The 12,804-nt window shown below is 43.9% G+C and overlaps 1 protein-coding gene across 2 annotated transcripts in view; it reads right to left on the reverse strand.

Annotated features, from left to right (window-relative positions):
* Positions 1 to 12,804, reverse strand: part of ZNF367 (zinc finger protein 367) — a 77,458-nt gene that overhangs the window by 5,015 nt on the left and 59,639 nt on the right. For both annotated transcript variants that reach the window (XM_056525032.1, XM_056525024.1), the window contains one exon: positions 10,609 to 10,728. In XM_056525032.1, the coding sequence (XP_056381007.1) occupies positions 10,609 to 10,728 (120 nt within the window). The remainder of the gene's footprint in view (positions 1 to 10,608; positions 10,729 to 12,804) is intronic.

Below are 12,804 nucleotides of genomic sequence, written 5' to 3' on the forward strand. Positions count from 1 at the left end.
CCTGGGTTCCTCCTAATGCAAGACAATGCTAGACCTCACGTGGCTGGAGTGTGTCAGCAGTTCCTGCAAGAGGAAGGCATTGATGCTATGGACTGGCCGCCCGTTCCCCAGATCTGAATCAGATTGAGCACATCTGGGACATCATGTCTCACTCCATCCACCAAGGCAACATTGCACCACAGACTTTAAGAGTTGGCGGATGCCTTAGTCCAGGTCTGGGAGGACATCCCTCAGGAGACCATCTGCCACCTCATCATCAGGAGCATGCCCAGGCATTGTAGAGAGGTCATATGGGCACGGAGGCCACACACACACTACTGAGCCTCATTTTGACTTGTTTTAAAAAGGACAATACATCAAAGTTGGATCAGCCTGTAGTGTTTTCCACTTTGATTTTGAGTGTGACTATATCCAGACCTCCATAAATTGATACATTTGATTTCAATTGATCATTTGTGTGATTTTGTTGTCAGCACATTCAACTATGTGAAGACAAAAGTATTTCATATGATTAGTTGATTCATTCAGATCTAGGATGCTTTATAAGTGTTCCTTTTTTTTATTTTATTTTTTTTGAGCAGTGAATAAAGCCGATTCGCTCTTTTCTATCACTTGTGAAGTTTAGTCAGGACTGGAGTGAGTTTGTGCCAAAAATTATACATCACAAACCTGCTTGTGTAATTTGCAGAATTACACAAACTTAGAGCAACTAAGACTTTGTGCAAAAAATTACAACAACTGTGACAATCAGTTATTGTGAATCAACAATGAATTCTAACCTATATCTATATAATTACTTTCAAAAATAATAATTGTTGTCCAGGGGACTAAAACAGGAGTCCAATAAAGTCAGACTTAAAAATACTCATTGTTATGGTGCCTGTATGGCCCCTTTAACATGTTACCAGAATGTGGTCAAGAGAAACATTGCCCTATTCTGGCCCTTATCACTTATTTTTAGACCTGTGTCGGGGGAGGGGTAATTTCTTGCAACATGTTCTGTAGGTTTTTTTGGTACAAATTTGCCATAGTTTGGACTTCTTATTCTACTTTTTCTGGAATGTGATGTGAAAAAAAAAATGCTAAATGTGTCATTTGTTTTGGTATTTTTTCTTTTTTGTTTGTTCATGCCATTTCCCGTGTGGGATCAATAAATTAGTTACACTAATATTTCGGACAATTCCACATTACAAACAAATAAAAAGAGGTAGGCTAAGGCTATGTTCACAAGTCTGAATGTCCACACAGATTTTCCATGCGGACATTCAGATGTGTAAACATTCCGCACACTGTGGCATAAAAAGCCAGCACTAGGACTGCACTGGGATGCACAGTCTCAGACTGCAAAGTATTCTGTGCAGAATACACAAAGAATGACTACCACTGAGGTGTGCACAGCGCCGCAGAACCCCATTGAATTTAACACTACTCTGACGTGTGAACATAGCCTTAAAGGGGTAATCTGCTGCTCAGCGTTTGGAACAAACTGTTCCGAATGCTGGAGCCGGGAGCTCGTGACGTCATAGCAGCAGAGTACCCCTTTAAACTTATGTGGCAACGTAGGATAGAGACCGGCTAATGATAGCAGGTCATGAGAGTGGAAGGGGGGGGGGGGGCTGCCAGAAGTGGGAAAGGGGTTGGGAAAATACTTTTCTGGAATGTTAGGGGAATGGCGGAGAAACGTAAAAGTGGCAATTTTTGATAGGGTCCAAAATTACTTGCCAGCAATGGTTTGGTTGACTCCCACGTGACAAATGAATCAGAGGGGAAGATTTCTAGAAGACTGGCCCAACTGGAGTTTCACTCCTCTACATCTAGTTATTCAGCAGGTGATTCAGTGTATATACATAGAGATATCCCAGTTAAGGTTTTTTTGCAAGAGAATAGATCATAGGGGGCAGTATGTTTTTTTGCATGTCCGATTTGATTGGGAAGTATTGATGGCCTTTTTTTTACGTTCCCCCGCCATTCTCCACTCAGCCACTACTAGATTTAATTGCCTTCTCCAAAGGGAAGGAACATCTTCCTCTATATTTGTTAGGGGATTATAACTGCATAATGAACCCCATTCAATATAGGTCTTCAACTAGGCCTGGAAGAGAATCCGACACCCCCCTTTATAAATTATGTGTGGAGAGGAGTTTAATGAATCCTGAAAGGAGGGTGTTCTCATGTTTCTCGGCCTCCCATAGAGTGGCATCACGTGTTGATATTGTTCTCTCTAATGACAAGGGGTTGTGATTTATGGAAGGAGTCAGGTATGAAAGTGGGACCATATCAGACCACTCCCTAGTAGGGATGTAAGAAAAAAATCTTATTTCATTTGCAGATACTGAATCGATTCAAAATATTTTTGAAACGATTCTTTTAGGGATGTGGAATTTTTATCTCCTGACGCCTGGAACAGCATGTCATGTCCCGGGCATCAGGAGATAAAAGTTCCACATTTGTGGAGCCGGGCAGGCCGGATCTGACACGGTGGCGCTCTGGGTGTATGGAGCGGGCTCCGACTCGTGCCCGCTCCGTACTATGCGACCCCTGGCTGATTTCAGTAGCCGGGGGCCGCCGCTAATAGCCAGCATGCGGCGATCGCCACGGCTGGCTATTAAAGGAGTACTCCGGTGCACACTTTTCTCATGTTATCCTATCCGGGCTGCAAAATAAAAGAAAATGCACTTTATCTTACCTGCCAACGAGCCCCCAGAGCTCCGGTACACTCCGGTACAGGTGTTCGGTCCCCGGGCTGTATTCTTCTTACTTCCTGTTAGCCCGGCACGTCACACAGAGCTTCAGCCCATCACCGGCCGCAGAGATGTCCCGCCTCCGCTGTTGATAGGCTGAAGCTCCATGTGACGTGCTGGGCTAACAGGAAGTAAGAAGAATACAGCCCGGGGACCGAACACCTGTACCAGAGCTCCGGGGGCTCGTTGGTAGGTAAGATAAAGTGCATTTTCTTTTATTTTGCAGCCCAGACGGGATAACATGAGAAAAGTGAGCACCGAACTACTAGATCGCCGCTGTCAAAGCTGACAGCGGCGTCTATTGGGATCTATGAATGCTCCCAGGTGGGCGATGTATCGGGATATATCGCGATGTATCGTCACCTAGACGGTATCGCGATATATCGGGATATATCGAATCGCCACACTGGTATTGCGATTCGAATCGAATCGCCAAATTCTTGGCGATTCACACCCCTACTCCCTAGTGGTAATGGAGCTTAGAATTAGGGACCAGGAAAATCAGAGGGAGAGGGTTTTTAGTCTGAATCCCCATTGGTTGAACTTGATAGGGGGTAAGGAGGCAATAGTAAAAAAAAAAGCTATGAGAATGTTGGGAGGTGAATAAGAACTCAGCCTCTTACATGGTAGTATGGGACACTATAAAAGCAGTATTGAGGGGGATTTTATATAGGGCGATTCAAAGAAAAAAAGAGGCATTTAGTAAGGCAGAACAGGATCTGAGAGAGAAGGTCAGAGAGGCTGAGGAGAAATATGAGGCAGAGAGGTCTGAAGAGAATTTTAGGGAGTTAGAACTAGGACAAGGGAAGCTGTCAGTATTTTTTTGAAAAAGCACAACATAAGATTTTCTTCTCGGGACAGAGGGATTTTGCAGAAGGAGCTCGCCCAGGGAAATTTCTATGGAATTTAGTTAGAGCCCAAAGGGAGAGGAGTGATATTCTGCCCCTATATGATGAAAATGGGATTATATAAACTTCACAGGAGGAGCTAGAGAAGATGGCCCTGCAGAACTACGAGCAATTATATAGCTCAGAGGGGGTTGTAGGGGATAGGGAAATAGAAGTTCAATATCCTCCAGATATGCTTCTAACTGTGGATAGGATAAGCCTGGAAAGTCTCAATAAACAAGTTACAGTAGAAGAATTTGAGAAAGCCTTAGAGAGTTGCTCGAATACATCAGCCCCGGGGTTGGACGGGTTACCCTACTCCATATATAAGGAGGTCCTACTACCTATTCTCTGCATGTTTTGGAGGAGGCATGGAAGGGGGGAGAATTGCCTCCCTCAATGTTAGAAACTAAATTGTTCTAATTCTTAAAAAAGGGAAAGACAGCATGAAAATAGAATGCTATCGGCCTATTTCCCTGATAAATTCAGATGCTAAGATTCTGGCCAAACTTTTGGCCAGAAGAATGTCTCCCCTCCTCTTTAGTATTGTAGGAGAAGAACAATCAGGCTTCATTCCGGGGCGCTCAATTCATAGTAATCTGGTTTGATCATTGGTTAACATACAGTTGGGTTCAGATCCCTGCCGCTCCACCCTGTCACTTTATGCTATGAAGGCATTTGACAGGGTGGAGTGGAGTTTTTACGGAGGGTCCTTAAGAAGTTTGGCATAGAGGAAGATATGTTGGAATGGTTTAAATTGCTATATAAGAATCCTAGGGCTAGGGTCACAGTAAATGGGTCTCTGTCACCCCAATTGAGTATAGGACGGGGCACTAGGCAGGGATGCCCTCTTTCACCCATGTTATTTGTGTTCTCTCTGGAGCCACTGGCGAGGAAGCTTAAAAAGGCGGAAGATTTGAGGGGATTTGGGATTAAGGGAGTAGAAGAGAAATTTTTAATGTACGCTGATATTCTCTTATTTTTAGAAAACGCGTATACAGGGGTCCCAGTGGCAATTAGGGTCTTTGAGGACTTCGGGAGGGTCTCTGGTCTCAAAATCAATTGGGAAAAATAGTCATTAATGCCTTTGGTAACAGGTAATATTAAAGGGGCACTCCGGTGAAAACCTTTTTTCTTTTAAATCAACTGGTGGCAGAAAGTTAAACATATTTGTAAATTACTTCTATTAAAAATCTTAATCCTTCCAGTACTTATTAGCTGCTGAATAATACAGAGGAAATTCTTTCCTTTTTGGAATGCTCTCTGATGACATCACGAGCACAGTTCTCTCTGCTGACGTTATTATAATAATAATAATAACACTTTATTGTTGTCCTTAGTGTAATTTGAACTCAAGTCCCCAGCACTGCAAGGCAGCAGTGCTAACCACTGAGCCACCATGCTGCCCTTAGCATTCATCTGCTATGGTAATTCTTCCTCAGGTATTATACATCCTGGGGGCAGCCCCCTGCTGGATCCCTGTAAAATGGTTTTGGGGATTAGAAGCCCTGATGGGTAGATTGATTTGGGGGAGGGGTAGAGTCCGTATGAAATATATAAGGTGGGTACACTTGGAAGGAGAAGGTGGAGGGGGTTTACCGGAATTTAGGTTATATTTTTTTGCAAAAAACATATTAGTATTAGACGTGGATAGAGTGATGCAGTTTGGAGGGAATTATTTAAAGATTATAGAGGGCACTACGAGAGTTTTCTCAAATTTATTGAAGCTGGCCTTCCTGTGAAGAAGGATTTGGGGCACGTCTCACTGATAGGATTGTTTAAAAAAATTTGGCAGGAGGTTAAGAAGAGATGTAAGAGAGGGATGTTTAAGTAATACACTGTTATGGGATAATATGGAGTTGGAACACTATACGATTAGGGAGTGATTTTTGGAAAGTTAAAGGGGTTAAATATGTGGCAGATTTTTCAGGATGGGGAGATTAAAAAATTTGAAACACTTAAAAATTAGTTTGGTTTACGGAATGAACATACATTTTGGTACATTTAATTGCATGAAGAATATAGGATGTACTGATAAGGAGAAATTTTAGATATATACACATATGGTTATAGATTATATGAATCTGGAAGGAGGGAAGTTAAAATATATTTACAGGTTACTCCTTAAAACCGCATCTGTCAACTTTCAGGAAAATAAGAAAAGGAGGTGGGAGGAAGTTCTTGATTCAATCTCTGAGGAAGAATGGGAAAGCATTTTGAGGTATGTTAAAAAGATTTCAATCAATAAGTGATATCAAATTATGCAATTAAGAATAGTTTATAATTTATACTATTTACCAGTACAGTTAAAGATGAAGAGCTGGAGGGAGGTAGACTGCCGTAAGTGTGGTGGAGGGGATGCTGATTTGATCCACTTGCTATGGTTATGTCCAAAGGTTAAAGAATTCTGGAGTCTGGTATTTCAGACTATAGAGAACAAACTTAATATAGAGAAAGAATGGTCGGCAACAGAAGTTATCCTAGGTGATTTGAGTAAGGTTAGGATGGGGCGAGAGTTATTAATTCAGATATTTATGCTCGCTAAGGTTGCGATTCTCAGAGGGCTCCTGGGTAATAGGGGTCCAAGTGTCATCGAATGGGAGAAGTTAGTTGGGAAAATCAGAAAGTACGAAGAGTGGAGGGCCGGTGGGTCTGAGAGACATGGGGAGAATGGGATGATTAAGGACTTTTTTTCTCCCTTCTGGCGATTGGGGTGGGAGGGGGAGTAGACTTAATGTAATGGTTTGTATTATGTTAAGGTAACTGTATTTAACCTTCAATTGTTCTAATAAAAAAAAATATAAAAAAAAAATAAAAGGAAGACTGCTGAAAAGTGGCCTGTACAGAACAGGAAGTCTCAGCTTAATATTAGGCACTGTGCCAAAAAAGCCTATGGCAACATATCAGGATTATTTCAAAATCTAGATACTAAGGCTGCCTTCACACTATAAAAATTCATCCGTTAGAAAAGCCCTGGTAAACGGCCGTTCAAAAAATCCCATAGACTGTAATGGGATTGTTTATTATCCTTTATGATCCGTTATAGTCCGTCATGAATAACGGCCGTTAGTTGTGACTGAAGAAATAACGGAACATGCACTAATTTTTCTTCTGTCACAAGAAACGGATAAATTGACGGCAGTTATTTTTAACATTGAAGTCTATGGCTGACGGATGAGCCTTTATGTCATCCGTTTGCACACAGTTTATTATATCCGTTATTACTTCTGAGCATGCTCAGAAGAGGTGACATCAGCAGACTCCTGCAGTGCTGAGGGACTACTACTACTACCACCACCACCACCATGGAACAGACTTGTTTCCATGATGGGAGTAGTAATTCTCCAGGGCTGCGGGAGTCTGCAGACAGCTGGGGAGGCTACATTAGTGCTTGTACTACTACTACCCCCATCATGGAACAGAGTTTGTTCCATGATGGGGGTTGTAATACAGGAGTTGAGGGATTGATCACACTGGGTTTCACTTCTGAGACCCGATGCGATCAAAAGTTATTAAGCAGGCAGCATGGTCCGCAACCCTGCGATGTATTAGTGTGTTTTAACTTTCACCTTTGAATCCCCCGCGGGGAGCCCTGAATGGTCGATCAGGGCTCTCAGCGAGAGAGATTGAAAAATGAACTTTGAGAGTAGCAGGGGCCAAAGAGCACTGTGGGGGGCAAGATATATAGCGCTGCAGAGGGGGGGGGGGGGCATCAGACATATAGCCTATATATCTAGCCCCCCAGCAGCGCATTAGATATGACCCCGCCTGCATATTAAATATATACCCTCCCCCCCCCCGCATTAAATATATACCCCGGCAGCGCATGTATATGTGCCCTCCACAGCTCTTCTATATACATATGCCCCTACCGCCGTATAAATGAAAAGTATTTCTATTAGCAGCTCAGAGCTGGCTCCCGGCACTACATGCTGCTAATAGAAATACCTTTCATTCACATGGCAGCAGGTGTATATGTATATAGAAGCACTGGAGGGGCAGATAACGCTATATGTCTGCCCCAACCCCCTCCCCCAGTGCTTCTACATACATATACACCTGCTGCCATATGAATGAAAGCTATTTCTATTAGCAGCGCATAGTGCCGGGAGCCGGCTCTATGCGCTGCTAATAGAAATACTTTTCATTCATACGGCGGCAGGGGCATGTGTATATAGAAGTGCTGTGGGGGGCAGACATATAGCGTTATCTGCCCCCCAGTGCTTCTACATACATATACCCCTGCTGCCATATGAATGAAAGGTATTTCTATTAGCAGCGCATAGTGCTGGGAGCCGACAATATGCACTACTAATAGAAATACTTTTTCATACGGAGGTAGGGGCATGTGTGTATATGGAAGAGCTGTGGGGGCAGACAAATAGCGTTATCTGCCCCCCACAGCACTTCTATATACATATGCCACTACAGCACTATGTATGAAAAGTATTTCTATCAGCAGCATCGGGCGGCTGATGCTGCTGCTAGAATGCTTTTCACATATAGCGTTGCAGTGGCATAGGTATATAGAAGCATACACATGCGCTGCGGGGGTATATATTTAATGCACCGGCAGGGGAGGTATATGTTTAATGTGCAGGCGGGGGTCCCATCTAATGCGCTGCTGGGGGGCTAGATATATAGGCTATATATCTGCCCCCTCTGCAGAGCTATATCTCTTGCCCCCCACAGAGCTTTTAATATAGATATGGCCCCTGCTAATCCCAAAGTTCATTTTTCAATCTCTCGCTGAGAGCCCTGATTGGCTCGTCGGTACCGGCTATTCAGGGCTTCCCGCGGGGGATTAAAAAATGAGTTAAAACATACTGATACATTGCAGGGTTGCGGAGCATGCCGCCCGCTCCCCTGCTTAATAACTTAATCGCATTGGGTCTCAAGTGAAACCCGGTGCGATCAATCCCTCAGCCCCTGTACTATTACTACCCCCAACATGGAACAGAGCCTCCCCAGCTGTCTGCAGACTCCTGCAGACAGGGAACTTCTACTCCCATCATGGAAACAAGTCTGTTCCATGATGGGAGCAGTAGCAGTCCCAGCTGTGGGAGTCTGTAGGCAGAGGTGTTTGGCCATACATGAGGGATAACTGGTCTTAACGGATGAATATTTATTCAGCATGTAGCATCCTTTATTTCATCCGTTATTAAACGTCCGTTTTTACACAGAAAACGGACATTTAATAACGGAAGAATGCTCATAATGTGAAAGTAGCCTTAAATAAAATTAAAAAAAAAATAAAATAAAAACATTGCAAAGAAATTCTTTAAACATGTGTAACAAAACTTGAATTACCGTATTTATCGGGGTATACCACGCACCGGCCTATAACACGCACCCTCATTTTACCAAGGATATTTGGGTAAAAAAAGTTTTTACCCAAATATCCATGGTAAAATGAGGGTGCGTGTGTGCGCGTGTATACCCCGATATACCCCCAGGAAAGGCAGGGGGGAGAGAGGCCGTCAGTGCCCGCTTCTCTCCCCCTGCCTTTCCTGGGGTCTAGAGCGCTGCTGTCAGCCCTTCTCACCCCCGCTGCTGCAGGCCTCCAGCGTGCGTCCCCAGCGTCGTTGCTATGCACGGCGCGGCGCACTGACGTCATGCGCCGCGCCGTTCAGCACATAACAACGACGCAGGGGACGCACGCCGGAGGCCTGCAGCAGCGCGGACCCGACTCAGGTAATTATGCCACCGGGGACGGGGGGAGGCAACGGGGCAGCGGAGCCGGCAATGGGTGCCGCTGCCCCTTCTCTCCTCCTGGCTGTCGGCGCCGCTTCTCTCCCCCTGGCTATCGGCACCGGCACCGATAGTCAGGGGGACAGAACGGGCAGCGGCGCCGATAACCAGGGGGTGAGAAGGGCCGACAGCAGGGTTCTAGACCCCAGGAAAGGCAGGGGGAGAGAAGCGGGCAGCGACGGCCTCTCTCCCCCTGCCTTTTCTGGGGGTGTATCGGCGTATAACACGCACACAGACTTTAGGCTAAAAATTTTAGCCTAAAAAGTGTGTGTTATACGCCGATAAATACGGTAATTTGCTTTTGGGCCAAGTTTGAGATTTTCAAAATCACAGCATGTTGAGTCTATGGCCTTTTATGCTTAGAAATCAATTGATATGCAAAAAAACGACATTAAAAATTAAATGCAATCTGGGTTTTGCTTTGGCATTTTTATTAGGAAAAAAAAAAAAACTGGCAATAAACACAAGTGCAAACCTAAAAAAAAAAAAATAAAATAAATTAAAAAGTTAGTAGCTGCCTGCAGTAATCAGCTATTGGCGGCGGCCATCTGCTACTGAAAATAGCAGGGGACCACAAAGTTAAGTGTGAAATCATGTCAGGAGCCCGCTCCATACACCCTTAACAGCACCATGATGCACAGATACATCATGTGTCATTAAAGGGGTAGTCCAGTGGTGAAAAACTTATCCCCTATCCTAAGGATAGGGGATAAGTTTGAGATCGCGGGGGGTCCGACCGCTGGGGCCAGGCTCTGCGGCCAGATAGCGGGTGTCGACCACCGAACGAAGCTGCGGCCAACACGCCCCCTCAATACATCGCTATGGCAGAGCCAGAGATTGCCGAAGGCAGCGCTCCGGCTCTGCCATAGAGTTGTATCGAGGGGGCGTGTCGGCCGCCACTTCGTGCAGAGGTCGACACGCCCCCTTCCCGCGGGCTGTCGGGGCCCCGTACAGGAGATCGCGGGGGGCCCCAGCGGTCAGACCCCCCCGCAACTTATCCCCTAATCTTAGGGTAGGGGGATAAGTTGTTCACCCCTGGACTACTCCTTTAAGACTGATCTGCTTGTCCGAAGCAGGGGGGAAATGAGAGAAAAAAAAAAGTCACCTGCCCAATGCCTGGAATTATATGTTCCAGGCAATGGGCAATAAAAGTTTTACAACTTCCATCTTAAAAAAAACAATAAATAAATAAATAAATACTGTATGGACTTGCAGCAGTCTGCACTTACCATTTTCTGAACATACAAATGGCTTTTCTCCTGTGTGAAGGCGCTGGTGTGTTTTCAGTTGTCCACTCTGAACAAAGGCTTTCCCACAATCCGGATAGTCACAAAGATAAGGCCGCTCACCTACAAACAATAAAATAGTAATGTTCCTTGTGTATTCTTTGTACATTTCATGTAGGCTTTGCAGAAAATAAGAGTGGGATTATAACAACTTGCTAGACTGCCATTAAGAATAACGAAAGTTAATAGGTTCCTTACATCTTTCTTAACCTGTTAACGACCATGGATGTCTATACTCGTCCAATGGCCGTTAACGGGGTATGATGCGGGCTCCCGACTCGAGCCTGTGTCATACCAGTCGGCCCCTACCAGATTCCTGCTGGGGGCCAGCGTTAATAGCTGATCACCGCGGCTGGCTATTAACCCTTTAGATCGCCGCTGTCAAAGTTGACAGCAGCATCTAAAGGTGCCTTTATCTCGTCCCTGATGGTCGAGTGGGGTGGATCAAAACTGAACGAGTTTGGTAAATTAATGCTCATTTTTTATTAAGATAGTACCCCAAGGTTGAGTACTGGGCCCGCTGTTTAATTTATTTATCAATGATATAGAGGATGGTATTAACAGCTCTGTTTCTATCTTTGCAGATGACACCAAGCTTTGTAGCACGTTATCTATAGAGGATGTGTATAGGTTACAAGATGACTTGGATAGACTAAGTGTCTGGGCATCCACTTGGCAAATGAGGTTCAATGTGGATAAATGTAAAGTTATGCATCTGGGTACTAATAACCTGCATGCGTCGTATGTCTTAGGGGGGATTAAACTGGCAGAGTCACTGGTAGAGAAGGATCTGGGTGTACTTGTAGATCACAGACTACAGAATAGCATGCAATGTCAGGCTGCTGCTTCCAAAGCCAGCAGGATATTGTCATGTATCAAAAGAGGCATGGACTCGAGGGACAGGGACATAATACTCCCCCTTTATAAAGCATTGGTACGGCCTCACCTGGAATATGCTGTTCAGTTTTGGGCACCTGTCCATAAAAGGGACACTGCAGAGCTGGAAAGGGTGCAGAGACGCGCGACTAAACTAATATGGGGCATGGAACATCTTAGCTATGAGGAGCGATTAAAGGAGTTACAATTGTTTAGTCTTGAGAAGAGACGTTTAAGGGGGGATATGATAAACGTATATAAGTATATTAATGGCCCATACAAAAAATATGGAGAAAAACTGTTCCAGGTTAAACCCCCCCAAAGGACGAGGGGGCACTCCCTCAGTCTGGAGAAGAAAAAAAGTTTAGTCTCAAGGGGTGACACGCCTTCTTTACCGTGAGAACTGTGAACTTATGGAACAGTCTACCTCAGGAACTGGTAACAGCAGGAAAAATTAACAGCTTTAAAACAGGATTAGATACATTCCTGGAACAAAACAACATTAATGCTTATGAAGAAATATAAAATCCCATCCCTTCCCCAATGTCGCGCCACACCCCTACCCTTCAATTCCCTGTTTGAACTTGATGGACATTGTCTTTTTTCGACCGTACTAACTATGTAACTATGTAACATCCCTTTCCCTTAACCCCTTACACCCTTCCCTTCAATTCCCTGGTTGGACTTGATGGACATATGTCTTTTTTCAACCATACTAACTATAACTATGTAACTATAGTCTAAAAACTTTACATTTTTTGCACATGAACATTTTCTAAATTTGAAGCTCTGTTTGTGAGGAAAATAGACATCCCAAATAAATTATATATTGGATTCACATACACAGTGGGGGAGCTTCTCAAAAACCACTGTAATTTCTGTTCCAGCGATATTATTTACACTTATTTTTCTCCTCACATTTTCAAAAGGTCTTTTTTGCTGCTTTGAAAGTATGTGAAAATTCATTTTCCCACCACTTTGTTTTTTCGCGCCCTCTTTTTTTTTGTTGCAGCCATATTGTTTTTTTGCGCCAAAATTTCTGAGTTTGGCCCCAAAAATTTACAGATTTTGCGTCAAATTTTACATCCGAGAAAATTCTGGCAGAAACATCTTAAAATATTTCATGATTACTAGTGCCCAGACAAGCAATAACTGTAAAAATAAAACATTTGAGCGCAAATTTCTTTTTTTTTTTCTAACATTTTTTCAATAATAATTTTTTATCAAAAAGCTGCTGTGAAACTTTTGATGTAATCTATCATG

This window comes from Hyla sarda, chromosome 1 (genome assembly GCF_029499605.1).
Source record: "Hyla sarda isolate aHylSar1 chromosome 1, aHylSar1.hap1, whole genome shotgun sequence".
Lineage (NCBI taxonomy): Eukaryota > Metazoa > Chordata > Amphibia > Anura > Hylidae > Hyla > Hyla sarda.